The 17992-nt window shown below is 38.4% G+C and overlaps 2 protein-coding genes across 2 annotated transcripts in view; both read left to right on the forward strand.

The window, feature by feature from the left end:
- The first annotated feature begins 913 nt into the window (after positions 1-913).
- rnf126 (ring finger protein 126) lies at positions 914-10194 on the forward strand. The gene is made up of 9 exons (XM_026925567.3): positions 914-1091; positions 2330-2388; positions 3556-3616; positions 4589-4824; positions 5005-5073; positions 5184-5253; positions 5645-5738; positions 7521-7636; positions 9010-10194. Exons 1-9 carry the CDS (start codon positions 1017-1019, stop codon positions 9160-9162), a joined length of 933 nt encoding a protein of 310 aa, XP_026781368.1. The 5' UTR covers positions 914-1016; the 3' UTR covers positions 9163-10194.
- A 207-nt stretch (positions 10195-10401) lies between these two features.
- LOC113533567 (potassium/sodium hyperpolarization-activated cyclic nucleotide-gated channel 2-like) overlaps positions 10402-17992 on the forward strand; it is a 71762-nt gene continuing 64171 nt past the window's right edge. The window contains exon 1 of the mRNA XM_053227676.1: positions 10402-15758. The gene's annotated coding sequence lies outside the window, so the exon portion shown is untranslated. The remainder of the gene's footprint in view (positions 15759-17992) is intronic.

A 17992-nucleotide genomic window follows, 5' to 3' on the forward strand; every position in this document is an offset into this window, starting at 1 on the left:
TGTAAAGCACAGGCAATTTCCAAGTGAACTGCATAAATTATTGAAAGATTCACATAACGTTTATAATGGTGTTAACATGATTGTTTGCATTCTCACTCCTAAATTTTCTGTGTAGAACCCTAAAGGACAGGCTTTGAAAAAAAAAAGTGAAAATTGTTAACCATCCAAGGAACCCTTGAGGAACACTTATTTCTAAGAGTGAATCTAAGAACCACTAAGAAAAAAAAAAAAAAAAAAAAAAAAAAAAAGACATGCCAATAATTTTAAGGCAGTGCGTGTATTCATAGACAATGTGGCCCTTGTTATATAATCTAGATAAGGGGTTCTCAATCCTTTTACATTTTGGAATGCAGAAATCAGTACAGATTTATTTTACAAACAATCTGTTAAAAAAATTCGGCACGTTATTTAAATGTGTACAGTAATATTTTCTCTATGTATTGTAACCAAAATGTTTTTTCCAAATTAAAATAGTGATTAGATTCCAGTTGATTGTATTAATAGGCAGAATAAAATTGATAATGTTCATCATGGTTTCTACAAACAGTGAGCAAACAAACAAACAAACAAACAAACAAACAATCAGTCAAGCAAGCAAGCAAACAAAACTCACAGACCTCCTGGCTTCCCCACTAGAAAATAACCTTTTAATAGCTATTTAAAGCTCAAATTTATTTATTTTAAATATTTAAATAATTTATTTTAATTAATTAATTATTTTTTTAATTTTATTACAATGATAAGAGGACAATTATTTTTTTTTCTTAAATTGTCCATGCAAAAATTGATTGAATGATTAAGAATGACCTGTTTAGCAATATATATATATATTTTGCTCATTAATTAATGTCTTCTTAGACATGTTTTTGTTTAAATACACAGTAGTGCATGTATAAGCTATTACTGCTGATTGCTGGGTGCGCGGTTTACCTCGCTTCGCGTGTTCAGGCGGTTTGTCCCTGTCGGGGACCCGTACACGCTGTGTCTCTGCGAGTCCCGCTACAGTGAATCCGAAGATGGCGGAAGCTCCTGTACAGACCTGCCGGTATTTCTGTCACCGATGTTCTGAAGAGATTAGCCCTCGTCTCCCGGTAAGTCGTACGCGTAAACAAGTGGAGCATAATCATGACTGTCGGTCTGTTTGTTCACCAAAACGTTGCTTTGTTTGGGAACGTCACTAGTTTAGGCTCGACTATCCGCTAGTTAGCATAGCTCCCAGCTAAGATAACTAGTTAGCCTGTAGTAGGACTGATAACAAACAACCGTATTATTTCTCTTGTTTGAGAGATGTAGCTTGTTAGCTAGTTGCTAAGTATTGCGTAATGGTCTTATACTCTTTTAGAGTATTTAAACATAACGTTAGCTAGCCGGCTAGGTGGATTTTTATTAGAAGTTGACTAGCCTAGCAGGCTAACATAGTGACAGACTGCACAGAAATCGGAGGTGCTAGTGTTTGCTAGTTGTCAGTGTCAGCAGTAACGTTACAGCTGGTTTACTACTACTAGCTGTTGCTGTAAATATACTTTGTTTGTTTAGCTAAACAACATGTTTGTATGTGAGTAAGTCTTCTTGCTTACACTTATGCTTATTAATCTAAACTGTCGGTTTGGTTCTTAAATCCATTCGGTCTACTGTTATGTATGTAGTGCATATGTCTAGGCATCTGCTAACTACTAGAACTGTCACTGTCACCTGTCATGCTTGACTGGTTTCTGACATCAGGACTACTGCTTTAGTGTGCTGTTTAGCTGATCAAAACGATTTTCCAGAAAGTTCCTAAGTCTTTGCCTACTGTCATTTATCCTTCAGACATACAGTGAGAATTTTTGTATTTGTAAAGCTCCTGGAATGTGTGTCCTTTTGCTTGATTACTTTTCATAAAGGCTGAGAATGTCACGTGTGTAAAGTGACCTTTCATTATCTAGATCCTCCAGAACTCTCACTGTATGGATCTACTGTTACAGTACAATAGCTACTGTTGTGGTGGTCTAGAGGTCACTGAGATGATCAGTGCAATCTAATTTGTGTACCAAGTTGTTCTTGCTGCTATTTGTATTAAAAAAAGGCAACTTTTGCTTCACCTTTTGCTTGTTATGGGTTTAAGCATTAGTTAAAGGAATGCAGGGTTTTGTTTAGTCTCTAAATGGGAACTGTGACTTTTTTTTGTCCGAGTATGACAAGCCAAACAAGTGTCTGTGTGGGAAGGTCACATTTTGGATGCTTTCAGCAAATTTCTGTTTGCAGCTGACCAAAAACGTCACTAACAATGCTGTGTGACCTGAGTAACCCCATTTCGCAAGCTTGCTGAACTGTGTTTTAATTTGCTTAGGATTACACCTGTCCACGGTGTGAGTCCGGCTTCATTGAGGAGTTACCAGAGGAGAGAAGGTACGTTCTCCTGCTTTTAATGAATGAGCTGTGGGTTTATTTTCAATGTTTTCTACTGTGTTTGTCAAATTTGTGCAAGGCACCCAAGAAACCCTGCCATTTTTTGCTTTCTGTACAGAGTTTTCTTGAATGTTCCAACCAGCACATGGGGCTGTTTTTTAATCTAACTCTCATCCTCTCCCTAAGAAATTCTGACCAATCCGGTCCACCCTGGCAGGCACTCTCGACCTGTCCCGCCCGCTCCTGTAGAAAGTTTGACCAATCCTGCCTGTTCCTGCAGAAAGTTTCTCCAATCTCACCTGCTCGTGCAGAAAGTCTCACTAATCCCACCCACTCCTGCAGAAAGTTTCACAAATCCCACCCACTCCCACATGAAGTTTGCCCAATCCTGCCTGCTCTTACAGAAAGTCTCACCAATCCCACACCACTCTCGCAGAAAGTTTTTCCAATCTGTTTGTCCAAGCTCTTACAGAAGTCTTACAGGAGTCCCACCCACTTCCACAGAAAGACGGACCAATCCCACCCACTCCCGCAAAATGTTTCACCAATCCCAATTGCTCCCACAGAAAGTCTCACCAATCCCACCTACTCCCACAGAAAGTCTCACCAATCCCACCCCACTCTCGCAGAAAGTCTCACCAATCCCTGCCCGCTCTCGCAGAAAGTTTGTCGAATCCCACCCGCTCCCGCAGAAAGATGGACCAATCCCACCCACTCCCGCAGAAAGTTTGACCAATCCCACCCACTCCCGCACAAAGTCTCACCAATCCCACCCACTCCCGCACAAAGTCTCACCAATCCCACCCACTCCCGCACAAAGTCTCACCAATCCCACTCACTCCCGCACAAAGTCTCACCAATCCGACTTGCTCCTGCAGAAAGTTTCACCAATCCTGCCCACTCCCGCAGAAAGTTTGTCCAATCCTGCCCACTCCTGCAGAAAGTTTGTCCAATCCTGCCCACTCCCGCAGAAAGTTTGTCAAATCCTGCCCACTCCCGCAGAAAGTTTGTCCAATCCTGTCCACTCCCTCAAAAAGTTTGACAAGTCCAGTCCACCCCAACAGAAAGTTTGACCAATTCTTCCCACTTCTGCAGAAAGTTTGACCAGTCCTGCTAACTCACCTTCTATTTTACATTAGTTTTTAAATGGGTTATTTCTGCCTGCAGTACAGAGAATGGCTCCACATCCACGTCGTCCACCAGTGATCAGAACCGTTATCCATTTGAGGTGAGTGAGCAGACGCTGTCCAGCGAACTGTTTGGTCTCCCTTCAGCTTGTGTCTGTTGTCTGTTGTTCAATACCCAAATGGAATCTGACAACACTGAATTTTAATTATGCTTTTTGTTCTAGTTTAGTCATAGTAAGTGTTATTCCATAACCTGCATTCACATCAGCAGTGACGCAGGTTGAGCGGCATTCCAAGAGTGCTTATATTTAGTATAAAAGCTGTGGGGTGTTTCACTGTGTCTATGACTCCGCTCTGTGTTTGCCACGAAAAATTCCACTTCCTATTCTGAAATCGTTACTACAGCAGTGTTAGTGACATCATCAGCGGACATGGCAAACCATACTTTTCAGGAATATAACTTTGCACTTAAAATATAAGAGCTGGTCAAATAAAGATAATAAGGAAGAATTGTATATTTCAGTGTTTTCTTTTTCAGTGTTTTCACTGTTCTATTTCAGTGTTTTCACTGTCTTGTTTCAATTTTTTGCTTTCTGTTTCAGTATTTTTCTGTGAAAAGCAAAACGTTGTTTGACACTAGTAGATAATGATGACTGCACAGATACACTTTAGTCACATGCACTTTCCTCTAAAATGTTTCTTTTTAGTGAGAAGACATCTTATTTGTGGACAAATGGGTGGTTTTGTGTACATTTTGTAGCTAGTCTGTGGAGATATTGTGCTAGTGTGGATATCACACTAGCCTAGTGCTACCAGTAAAACCATGGTAACCAGTAATAAACTTAAGATAGGAACGCCCACTACCAAGCAGCATAGGGCAATTTGAGTGAGGTGAGCTGACAAATCACTTGTCAGTTTGAACATGAGGTAAGGTTTGGTTAGCTTAATTCAGGGCTACGTTTGAATCCAGATGCATTGTATAGCATGAAAAAGGACCTCATGGAAACTGGTTGACTTGCAGAAAAGAGCAAAAGTAAGTGAACCATCTAACAGTCGTCTTGCTGTTTTCACAGAATGTGGACCCGACACTATTTACCTTCCCACACCCGTACGGCCAGCTGGCTCTGGGCATCTTCGGCGAGGGTTTTGATCTCCGGACGGGCATGCCCTCTGAGGACGGGCGCGATGCTGAGAACCGGCGGGAGCGGGAGATGGCATCACGCCAACGCTACGGGGCCAGACAACCTCGGGGGCGCCACATTCCCCGGAGACAAGGGACACGGCACGAAGGAGTGCCCACTTTAGAGGGGTGAGTGCTGGACTTGACAGGACAGACAGATATTGTCAAGCAGTGCCAACTTTAGAGCAGTGACGGGACAGATGGCATGTAGTGCCAAGGCATTTCAGTTTGAGTGTGACTTGATTGCTGTCTGCGCTTGATTGCGCCCCCCCAGATACAGTGTAAGGATTTGATTTTGTGTTTCAACAGAATAATTCAGCAGTTAGTAAATGGAATCATCGCGCCAACAGCTATGCCAAACATGGGAATGGGACCATGGTATGTTAATGCAGAATTCACGCTTATTATTTGTTTTATTTAAGCTTTACAATACTTTGTGTGTGATTGTCAATTGGTTTGAATTTTTTATTATTTTTTTTTTTTTTTAGGGGAATGCTACATTCAAATCCAATGGACTATGCATGGGGTGCCAACGGCTTAGACGCCATTATAACACAGGTATTACACCTGATGGGATTACATCATTCTTTATTACTAAAATTGCTATTATTTACTGAAAACGTTAGCGAAGATATGAAGGATATGGAGTCACAGAAGTTTGTATAAATAAATAAATTTAAAAGCTTTTTATGCAAACCTGATATAACCTGATACGCAAACCTGAATAATATTTTACATTGATTTCAGAGAAAGGTATATATTTCTGAGGTTCATATAATATATTCTTAAGTAATAAAAGAATAAATAAAACTGACTTAAAAACTAAGAACTGAAATTAAACCTTATATTATTTTATGTAATTCGTCAAACCAAATTGCAAAATACACAAAACACACTGTTGCGCTTTGAATATTTGTTCATTTATTTTTTTCCTCTCGTCTTCCCACAGTTATTAAATCAGTTTGAAAATACGGGTCCACCTCCTGCAGACAGAGAGAAGATCAAAAACCTCCCGACAGTTCAGATCACAGAGGAGCATGTGGGTGAGTCGCTGCCAGCGGTGCATGTTTATTACTGCTGCATTGTGGGAGGATATGGAGAAACATCTGACAAGTTTGCTACTCATTTAGCCGGCGTTAATGATTTCGATTGTGTAATATAAACCGTGAACGTGACAAAAGCTGGTTTGGTCGGTGACCACAGATCCTATTTACATGAGATTTGCCTGCATCACCCTGAGTTAAAGCACCTGCTCGGTAGTAACACCAATATATAAAGGGAATGCAAGAAAAAAAAAAAAAAGCGTTTACTAAGTGTATTCTAGTGTAAGTATGTCCCGAGGGTTTGTTGGATAATGAGTGATAAAGCTGATCACGATATACTAAGAGCAGGAAGCATAAAACACCAAGTAAACTTATTTTAAAAGAGCATTAGATAGAAGTATATGAATAAGGAGTAAATCAATAGTTTTTGAAGATTTTATTTGTAGTTAAAGTGTTTGATTCACTATCTGCGTACAAGATATCCAACCCTAAGCTCTAACACACAATCCACATGAGAAACTATATCTCATGGGTTTTTAAAGTGGAATGATCTTCAGCTCCACAGAAAAAAGAAAAAAAAAAAAAAAAAGTGAAAGTGCATCTTCCCAGTTCTCTCATGTCTTTTTGCTCAGCGGAAGGCCATTCCACCCCGAGAACCCATGAGATTTCCCCTCGTGGCTGTGAAAGAAGTGTATCTGTGAACTCAGACTGTCCAAATGTTCAGATATATGAACAACAAGCTCCAGACTGGTGTCTGGAAAAGACCAGGCGTCATCATTTTTCAGACAAATGATGTGAAATTGGATTGGACACCTGCCACAAGTGAGATGCTTCAGTGACTAAACTGGTGTCTGTGCCTTGGTTTTGTGCGCACTGCAGGAATGAAAAGATGCACTTGTATTAAAATAGCTATGTCTTGGCATCTTTTTTATTCAGCATAGTACTGATATTATACAAGATATCACATTTTTTTTTTATACCAGTACTCAAAATACTACCCTAAGTCAAAAAATACATACTTAATTGCAGAATTTAAATTAAAAGAACCGTCAGTCCAGTATAAGTCATATTAATATGAAATATAATAAAATGTGTATAAAACTATACCACAGCACTGGTGAATTCTCGATTCTGATTGGTCTTCAGGATGGAGGGCTTTGCTGTTTCAGTAGCAAGATGAGCTGCATTTTTTTTTTGTCTTATTAACTTGCAGAGGGAGAGAGAGAGAGAGAGAGAGAGAAAGAGGAAACGACTGTTTATAACTATTATAATGCAAGTGATATAACAGGATCAACCTTGTTTTGTGGACATTCCACAACATTTAATGTGACTATAAACTGATGAAATGTATGACATATTGTTCTCTACTAAACAAAAAATAAAAATTTTTAGCACGTTTCTGTGGTATAAGTGAAATAAAACACTGGGCGTGCATGTACTGTTACTGGAAAATAATCACCTTTGCGTCATGTACTGCATTGTGGATTATTTTATTATAACAGAGCATCCTGTTTTATGGTACGTTAGCTTATTACAGAAACAGATCGGATTCGTATTTTTCTTTCTCCCCGATATCTGATCCAGCATTTTCTGTTGATGTCAGCCTGACGCAGATACTGGATATCCGTCTCTAACGTTAAGCCTAACAGCGTTTGAGCGGTTGTTGACTTGATTAAATAATTTGTCTCTGACCTCAACCACCACCAAGAGCTTGATTTCCAAGCATCATTAACTAATGAGGATTTCTACATTGTTTTTTTTTTTCTCCCTGTTCTTGTGCAGGAGCTGGTTTAGAATGTCCCGTGTGTAAAGAAGACTACACCGAGGGGGAGAGCGTTAGACAACTTCCATGCAATCACCTCTTTCACAATGACTGTATAGTGCCCTGGCTCGAACAGGTATCTCTCTCGTCTTCTCCCGACTTCTACGTTGCTTTACTTTCTTTTAAACTCGCAAATTGTTTTGATTTATTGATCCCGTATTTGTTTTGATTTATTGTAATGTTTGCTCTCATTTAAGGCAGACGGTGTCCTAGCTATCCATCCTCACGTCGGTATAATCTTACAGAGGACATTTTTGTAATGGCTGAGTCACCACATATCCAACCGAACGTTTTTCACGGCAAAGCAGCCTTAAGGCAGTTAGCATGAAATTCACTGTTTACAGGCACATGATCCACACAAAGCAAATCTCTGTGCTTGTCATCTACTGAAACTTAAATATAAGAGACTATGCATGGACACTTCTTCATGATCACACTCAAGCATTTGTAGAGTGAGTTCTAGCATTTTTACCCTTTACAGATTTTAAAGTTCATCAGGGCAATAAATTTCATTATATTGATCGTACAGAAGTCAGTTTTCTATTTGCACAGAAATATTCTGTTGTGGGATTGGCGGGGGAAAAAGCTTAGTCACCATACATTCTGCCAGAGTTTTGTTTTTCAACAGTTAAGCAACTTTTTACGCAATTACTGGAAAATCCACCACGAGTTGAAGGGGTTTACGTACAGGCCTATCTAATGTTCCAGTAGTGCTGGGCAACATGGCATAATGGTATAATGATATTGATATTATATCAATATCGGGATCAATTATGCCGCAATTCAGATTTCTGAGATTCCACAAGTATCACATTATCATTTCATATCATTATTTTAAATAAGTGCTACAGTGATTGAAAGTAGCTGATTAGATGTTAAAGTTTTGTCAAGTTTTGAATCTGTAAAACTGTAAAATGTTAGACATTTTACAGATTAATTTTTTTTTCTCAATTTTTCAATTCATTTATTAGGTCATTTATTTTATTTTAGACTGTAAATCTTTATGATATTGTGTAGATGTCTTCAAGTGTCTTTGTCATATGATATTTTTCATTCATGTTGCACAACAATCACAAAAAAGAAGCAGTAGTTGTATGTAGGTAGTGGTAGTTTTTCCTCATTTGTTGTTGCTTCAGCAGAACTTACACATGCTAGAAAAGCACAAAGAGCACCACAACTATACAAATGCAAGTTATAAGAGGTATATAAAAATCATGTATTATTTAATAATGGTGAGAAACAGGTTTTTTACAACTCATAGGCCAGTGTTGTTGGAAAGAAGTAGAAAATCTTGATTTCATATTATTGTATAATTCTCTGTTAACATTTCAGTCATGGGGAATGTTTTAGTTTTAAAATAAGGACGCTAACAAGACATGAGTAGTTGTGATCACAACTCATTGTGTCTGTTGTTCATGGTGTGTGTGTGTTGTGTGTCTTTCTTCACAGCATGACACGTGTCCGGTGTGCAGGAAGAGCTTGAGCGGCCAGAACACAGCCACAGATCCTCCTGGCTTATCAGGAATGAACTTCTCACCTTCCTCATCGTCATCGTCCTCCTCCAGTTCCCCTAGTAACGAGAATGCTGCCAACAACTCCTAAAATACCCGCAATCCTTCCTGACACACGCACGCACACACACACACACACGCACACAAATATTTTATCATCTCAGTCAGAGAGGGTGTGGCCAATCCTGTTAAAGCTCAAACCCCTCACTCAGATCTTAATAATCCAGCCCTGAAGAACCAGGAATGTTCTAGATTGTTCTAGCGCTCCACTTCTCACACGGTTCTGCCGTTACTGAGAATGAAGCGAGGGCCGATCTGAAACCTGATCGTCTAGAATGCACCCTTTAAGGCCAACACCTCATTATCCTCCTCATCATCATTACCCTCATCATCATTATCATCTGACTCCCTGGAGAAAGCGCCAAAGGACATGTCGACAAGCAAACAGAGGAGAGAAACCACACACACACACACACACACACACACACACAGAACACCTTCACCTGTATTCCAATCCTTTTTTTTTTATTACTGAACTGGAGCATGAGCTTTTTTTTTTTTTTTTTTTTTTTTAAACACATGACAAGCAGTCCCGTACAAACAGGGATTTTAACTCAAAAAGCGACTGTGGGGTCAAATAAAGGGAAAAAAGGGTTGATAGCAGTTAGAAGATGTGTACAGAACTCTTGCAGACACACACACACACACACACACACATTCTCACACCCAGCCAATTACAGGATTTGAATGTCATTTTAATAGAGACTGTTACGTCTCTCCTTCCCATGCAGGCAAAACCTTCAACTAGAACCATTTTTTCTTTTGTTTTTATTAAAATGATTTTTTAAAATTCATATATATCGGCGGCTAAGAGTTGTACTCCGTGAATACGCATATAGTGATATTTATTGAGGGGAAAAAAATGAGATAACAGACAAACGAAGAACATCAAAAAAAAAAAAAAAAAGACAAGAAGATCATTGGTCTTAAGATTGTGTAAAGTATTTATTTGCACAATATTTAGTTTTCCTCATGTTTAGAACAATGAACATGTATGGGTGTGAATACAGCAGGTAGAAAATCACATAATAGACCCAGTTTTTTTTTTTTTTTTTTTTTTTTTTTAAACGAATGGTTGGAATGATTGTATAGTTTTTAGGCTTTAATTTAGATCCACACAATCTCCATTTTCCCTTCATCCTCAATCAGACTAATATTTATCTTATTTTACTTTTTTTTTTTTTTTTTTTAAACCCCTGTTCATTTCCCCATTCAGTTCAATGCAGCTGTTTTTTTTTTTTTTTTTTTTTTTTTTTTTTTTTTTAACTTATTCTAAGTTAAATGATTTGTTTTTGTAAATCATAATAAACTAAAAGAAGAACATACAGTATCGTCTTTCAGGAAATGACAATGATGAAAAGACAATTTTGTCTCATGAACAATCACACTTTGGTGTTTCTGCTAAAAGTTTTATGGTGCCAAACATGTAAACAGACTTTTTTTAATTCATTTTGCCACCTGCTGATTTGTTGCCCAAGTTCACTCCTGCGACAGTGATGTTGATTTCTTGAATCTGATTGGTCAGAAGGTGGTGATTAGGTTTCTATAACAGGAGCTCTGACAGTAGTCCCGGCTGTACTTCAAATCACAGGTTTATATTAATGCGCGTGTTCTTGCGCTATGTTCGGCTCATAACTCGGACAAAGTGAAGAAAATGCCCCCTCAGACCCAATTTCAGCAAGTGATGTGAAATCAACATGGCTACTCACAGCATCAGCAGTAAAAAGATTTAACACTTTTTCTTGCGGTATGTACAAGTAGATCGATCAGCACATAGAAATATTCGCTCGTTAAATCTCTAACACTGACTACAGTTTGTCGTTTTGATGGGTTAAATATATACACTCCTGAGCAAAAAAAATGGGCCAAGCCCAAAACGGCAAATATTAAGCTTTTAATGGTCTTAAGAACAAATCACTGATCAGGAAATTAGCAAGAATTAAACAAATGCGCTCCTGAGAGCTCGTGTGCCAACATGCTGGTTTACGTTTGCTGCAGTGAACTGTTTGTTTGGGGAAAAGCTAGAAACAGGGAAATTCACTTCTATAGTCTTCTTGTACACGAAGGTCAAATCATGATGATGTTTGATATAAAATTCAAACTAATACATTTCTGGGTGCACAAAAGTTTCCAAAAATATCTTCTGGGATGTTTTTTTTTCTTAAAAGATTAGTCATTATTTGGTTCTCTGCCACACCTGATGCAGCCCATCGAGGCCTGATAACAAGCTCATAAATTGAACCAGGATTGACAGAACAGGGAGCGATCTACAATATTTGTTTAATTCTTGCTAAATTCCTGACAAATGATTTATTGTTAAGACCATTATAAGCTTAATATTTTGCCTGTTTTTTTTTTTTTTTGCACAGGAGTGCGTACGTCATTCATCACAATTAGCTGGTTAGATTGTTGTTAACAAAAGGAGGCCTCCATGGTTTTTTTTCCCCAATCTTTGTAGTTTGAAACACACAGAAGTCGAAAATGACGTAATTCCGACTTCCCACGTCTGAGTCGGACATGCCGTAATACATTAGCGTTTCTATAGTAACAACTAATTTACAGGTGTAATCTAAGCGTAATACTTGACAGATTTAAAAAGTTCTTATTTAACAAATAATCAGTGATATGTGAAGCTTTCCATAAAGAGGTGTTTGTTTAACGTTTTTGGAAGGAGTCTCCAGTGTCAGTGCTTTGTAGCAGGCAGAGGTAAAGCTGGAACTTTTAACTGGAACGTCTAACAAGTTGTGTGTGTGTGTGTTTTTTTTTTTTTTTTTGGCTTTATTAACTTCAAGTGAAAATGTGGGAAGGACAGCTTATAGCTGTTATAATATAAGTGATAACAGGAACTGGCTTGGTTTGCAGTCATTACACAACTATAAATGGATAAAAATACATGGCATTCATAGATAAATTGGCAAATTTCTATAGTATAAGGTGAAGAAAACACTCAGTTCAGTATTTTACTTTAACAGCATGCCTATTGTGTGTTTTCTAACTAGTGCCTCTGAATAATATCATATTTTATCACTTTTGCACCACTGTACCTACACAGACAAGTTCTTGCATGCTCTCAGCTGCACAGCTGTGTGAGAAACAGTCAGCATTATCAGCTCTCCTCTAGCTGCTACTTCTTGTGACCCATTTTTAGCTCTCATATCTTTGTGCTTGAAGTCTTCAACTTCAACACACGCAGGAGTCTTGAGTTCACTGCCAAGAACTGCTTTAAATCAGTTTTATAAAGCTGTACTTTCCAAAAGTATAGTATTCTTCAATAAATTACAGATTAGCCTAATTACATTTATTACTTTGTCAATTGAAAATTGACTTTTCGTTCGCTTTGTACATGAAAAGGCCTGTACTTGCTGCAAATCTCTAAATCTTTACGTCAAAATAAGAGTGCTCCTTAATTATTCAAGTATTAACCTTTAAAATGCTAAACTCAAAACAACTAAGTAAACACACTGACCTAATGCACCAGAGTCAATATAGATCTTTTTAACTTTAGCACTCATCAATATTGCATGTTTATATAAGTCATGTTTAAATAAGAAAGAAAGAAAGAAAGAATGAAAAAATCAGGGTTGCCATTAAAATTGTGCAGCATGACTATTTGTTCTTACTGATTGAAAATGCTAAAATGAAGTGGATTAAATCAATATCACTCAGTGTTGATTACGTGATGGGAACAATGTTACATGAACACATTACTGTTTAAAATAAATACGACATCAGCCTGTTCTTAAAAAAAACGAAGCAGATGGTGTGCAAGCAGGATGTTCATATCATGATTTCAGATTTAAAAAAAATCTCAACATATTCCTGAATGCTAAGAAAATTGTCTTTTTTAATGATAAAATAGCAGTTTCTGGTGGTGGACTCTTTTTTGTAGGATTTTTGTAGGATATTTTCAGCAGGATTTTTCACGCTAGGTGCCCACACACACACACACACACACACACACACAGAGTGTGAGTGTGCCACTGTACTAATGAGCCCCCTGAGTCCTGAAACCCCCGGAGTACTCCATGTCTCATTCCTCTTCTGCAGTCTGGGAGGCTCGAAGGTCAAACGTAGCTTGTGGTGAGCAGCTACAGGAGATTATCTCACTCATTATCCCATTACATGTTTGTAATGTGTGATAACGGGGTGCTCAGCGCTGATACTTCAGGCTCAGTGGCGCAGCTTCCTCAGCTTATCATGACAACTGATGCTCTGTTTACAGCTGCAAAGTTTTTGCTCTGCTGTGTATTAGTCATGCAGGACAATTATAGTAAGTAAGGAATAAAACACAACTGTGCATGCTGTTATAGGAAAATAATTTATGATGGACTGTGATGTGGCCCAGTACAAAGCTGAGTTGTTGTTATCACTCCGAAGTTGATTATTTTCCAAGTCTTCCAAAGTCTTTTATTTTGCTTAGCAATATGCCAACCGTTACATTATGTTTTCAGGATGTCTGTGCGTCCAAACAAGATTCTTATTAGCACGATATCTCAAAAATGAGTGAATGTTTGTGGGATGTATATGGAATTATTCCTGGAACCAGCAGATGAACTGATGAAGTCCTTCAGAACAGGGTCAAGATCACAGCAAGGTCAAATGTCTAAATTACAGTCCCCTCCGAAAGTATTGGTATGGGAAGGACAATTTTTTTTTTTTTTTTTTGGGTATACACTGAAAGCAATTGGGTTTTAGATCAGCAGGTCAATATGAGACGCTAGATCAGAATTTCAGCTTTCGTTTCCTGATATTTACATCTATATGTGTTACACAACTTAAAACATGGCATCTTTTGTTTGAACCCACCCATTTTTCAAGTGATCAAAAATATTGGAAGACGTGACTGATAGGTGTTTCTTGTTGTTAGATTGCTTGTTTAAATTAAATTAATAGCTAATAGCTCTGAATGTCTACTCTTGGTTTGAGCCCTGGGTTTCACCTGTGAAGACTGCATATGTTGTCAAAAAGGATAAACCAACATGAAGACCAGAGAGCTGTCGTAGGGAGAAACGCAAGCCGTTTTGAAGCTGAGAAAAGAGGGAAAATTGGAAATAGCCAATGCAACAATTTGGAATGTCCTGAAAAAGAAAAAAAAAACACTGGTGTACTAAGAACCAGACATCGAACAGGTTGGCCAAGGAAAACAACAGCAGCTGATGACGATAGAAACATTACGAGAGCTGTGAAGAAAAACCCAAAAGCAACAGTCAGTGACATCATCAACAACCTCCACAGGGTAAAGGTATTACAATCCACCATTCGAAGAAGACTTCAAGAGCAGAAATGTAGAGGCCATACTACAAGATGCAAACCACTCATCAGCAGTAAGAACCAGAAGGCCAATTTGAAATTCACAAAGAAATACAGAGATGAGCCACAAAAGTTCTGGAACCAAGATTAACCTCTACCAAAGTGATGGAAAGGCCAAAGTGTGGAGAAAGAAAGGATCTGCTCATGATCCAAAACATACGAGCTGATGGAGGTTGTGTCATGGCTTGGGCCTGCATCTTAAACTTTTAAACAACAGATTTTGCAGAAACACCATATATCACAACATTTACGGCCATTTTTAGAATACATGATATGTATTACAATATGAATGCTCTAACATTCTTCAGCTTGTCTCGCTGGAGGAACCTGCAAGTGTTTCCCTGTCAGATAGGTTTCCAAGGTGAACCTCTGTAGGAATCTTGTAACCCTTAACTATCAAGAGAACCCATTTTTTAAAGAATGTAGGCTTGTTAATGGAGTGCAAGCAAACCAGTGCCACACTTTAAGCTACAAAATCTGCATCCAATTGTACTTCTACAGAACATTTACAAAAATGATTTAACCCATAAAAAGTGGGGAAATTAAACATTTGGGACAAAACCATATTTGAACTTATCATCAGCAATGGAACCAGTGTTATAAACATGCTTTTAATACCTCCCATATCTCTGAAAAGGGCATTTTATATACTCTATTTTTAAGTGTGTATCAAAAATAGATTGTTTTATCATCCAGGTTGAATGGAAGCCAAAAAAAAAGAGCATGAGATTCTACAATTGAGAGCCACTGTATTAAAATATACAGATTCCACGCATTCCCATTGTGATTTGATTTAACATGCTGGCTGCTGCAAACATGATTAGAGTTCTCTGGCTCGTAATTCTTGTATAGATGTTGCTGTTTAAGTCCAGTGTTGCTGTGTGTCTAGGAAACATCAAGCACCACCATTTCCAAGATTACTTCTGAATAGCATGTCTTCTTCTGTCTCGGTTTCTGCGATCCCGTCCGTCTGGATCGCCTCCAAGATCAATCCCAGTCTCGTCTCCTTTTCTCAGAACTCTGCCTTTTATGCAAATGAAGCCGGGAGCATCACACTCCTGTGTGTCCAACCAGGAAGTGCGTGACGCTGCAGACACAGAGAAACTGTGATTCAGTGTTATGCAGCTTGTCATCAATCAGTCAGCAGCAAGCAGTTGAAGGTAAAAGAAGCAACCGGGGAAACAGGATGCCGTGACGGCTCACTGACCCTTTTTTAGGCACCGCATGATGTGTGTCCTCGGCACATGGACACCACGCTCCGGTCCACTGAGCTCAGACAACCTTTCAATGACATTGGCACACACCGGCTCTTTCAAGGTAAACCTGCTTCCCTGCTGGGGGTAAATCAAGGGAACATTGCGGAAGGATCTGTCCTGCATTCTTAAAGATAACTGATGGGATGTGGGATCAAATAAATCAGTGAGTTTTATTGTTGAGTTGTTGTTAGTTGGTGTACGTCAGGTGCATGCCTTTACTCTACCATGTGTAGAGTTCACTCTGTAGAAGTATGCAAAGGGATGTAAGAGCTCCTGGTGAGCTTAATGACTTCTATTAAAAATTCTTCAAGGAATTTTTGTAGAATTATCTCCTGGATGCTTTTTTATTGTTGTTGTGTTTCATTTTTTTTTTTTAACTGAGTCTTGTATCTGGATGATGTCTGTGTCACTATGTATCTTTCACTTGTAGTAAAATATTCCAAGGAAATGGTAGTTTTTGGTCAGTTGCATTACATAGCAACACCAAAATCAATCCAGACCAAAGGACAGATCCAAAAATCTCAGAGAACAGTATCAACAGTTCAGCTAAGAGAAAAGCCAGGATTCCTAACAAAAAGTGTCAAGCAGTGCATGCTGAAGCAATCTGACTCTATGCTTTCTCTCTCTCTGAGTGGTTTTTTTTTATATACCTTTAGAGTCAGTGTGATTGAGGTAAATCAGGACTGCTCTCCTCTTGTCTTGTCTTAGGATATGAGACAGTGGCTCATTTCTGTCACCAGGGGGCAGTAGGCTGATGTCATTGAGGGAAAACTGTCATTGAGAACATCCTCTATGACAAGGACCTCACAATGTCGTCGCAATTTATTTTATGCTGATTACTCGAAACCGTACTTAACTACTGTAGTGGCATTTGAATAAACCCTGGTTAATAAGATGTTGAATTTATTTTAGCTAAGAAGAACTGTACAGATTAAATTGTCCTGCAGAGAAAACTGACAAAACAAACAATCAACAACAACAAAAAAACAGTTAAATGTAATCGGCCTGTAGCAGGCACAGATATTGCTGTGCAATGGATCTTGCTAGTTTCTATATGTTTGGATTTTGTTTACAGTTTTACGGACCAGAAGTCAGCTCCACCCCCAGCCGTACTAGCTGGCATGACACGCTCTTCAGCTTTGTTTTCTTAAAAAGAGAGGTTAAAAAAGGTATTGTTGTTAGGAAGAGGTATGCCTGTCAGTGTTTTATGTGCAATTGCAGTTTCCATCACTGTCAGCATTAGGCTATAAAAATTACAAATTGCTTCTTTAAAGGAAATTAAATCGAGCCAAGAAATTTAGAAAGAATTAGAAACTCAAATATATACTCTTGGTTTAAAAAAGTTAAAGCTAGACCCCAAAAGAGTTATTAGGTTTGTTTTCTGGTGATAGCCTTAAATGTTCTTGTTTTTCCCTGTAAAAGAGAGTTCCACGTAGAACCCCCTCAGGAAGAAAAGAACACGACCCCCCCAAAAAAAGGTCTTGAGGAAGTCTTGCACACCTGATGGTGTTTTTTTGTTGTAGGGAGTGTATTGCAGTCTCCCTGATATGACACATATATCACATATATCACTGGACATATAGAGCACCTTCAGGTGTGATCACACCTCCTCTCTCTAGAAACACAAGTAGCCTAACTAGAGTGGCCAAAACACTGATTAAGCTATCTATCTATATTTTAATAGAATAGCTACACATGGAATTTGCTGATTATTTGTTGCCCAAGACATGTTTGGCATCCAATCATTATTTATTTTGTTTTACATCCATTTTGGGTCCCATTCCCTGCCGAAATATCCACTTGGTCTGAACAGCTATTAAAACACATGCTGAGGTGGTCAAACTGGTAGATTATACCAGCTGGCGAGCGCTGGGAGATGGAAACAGTTTCTGAATGCCACATTGTAGACAAGTTATTTATTTATTTTTTAAAGAAAATAAAGCAACAATAAGGCAATTTGAAAATCTCCAGTATTTATTGATTGATGGAAGAAAACAGTTTCCCAGCTGGTAAAGATGGTCTACCAGTTTGACCAGCTATTATGATAGGTTTCTCATCAAGGTTGCATCTCCAATGCAAAACAAGAAGCAGACTTTAGAGACTAGACTGATGATCTGATTTATTATGTTTGGGTTAAAAGGGGAAATTGTGTGATTTTCATATTTAGCTGAAATGTCACTTTATTCCTTTAAAGTACTCAAACTGTATGGTGCTGCATAAAAAGAGCTTTCCACTGAGCAGTACCACGACCCTGAACAGGATAGAGCATGAATGAATGAATGAATGAATGAATGA

Source organism: Pangasianodon hypophthalmus, chromosome 21 (genome assembly GCF_027358585.1).
Source record: "Pangasianodon hypophthalmus isolate fPanHyp1 chromosome 21, fPanHyp1.pri, whole genome shotgun sequence".
Lineage (NCBI taxonomy): Eukaryota > Metazoa > Chordata > Actinopteri > Siluriformes > Pangasiidae > Pangasianodon > Pangasianodon hypophthalmus.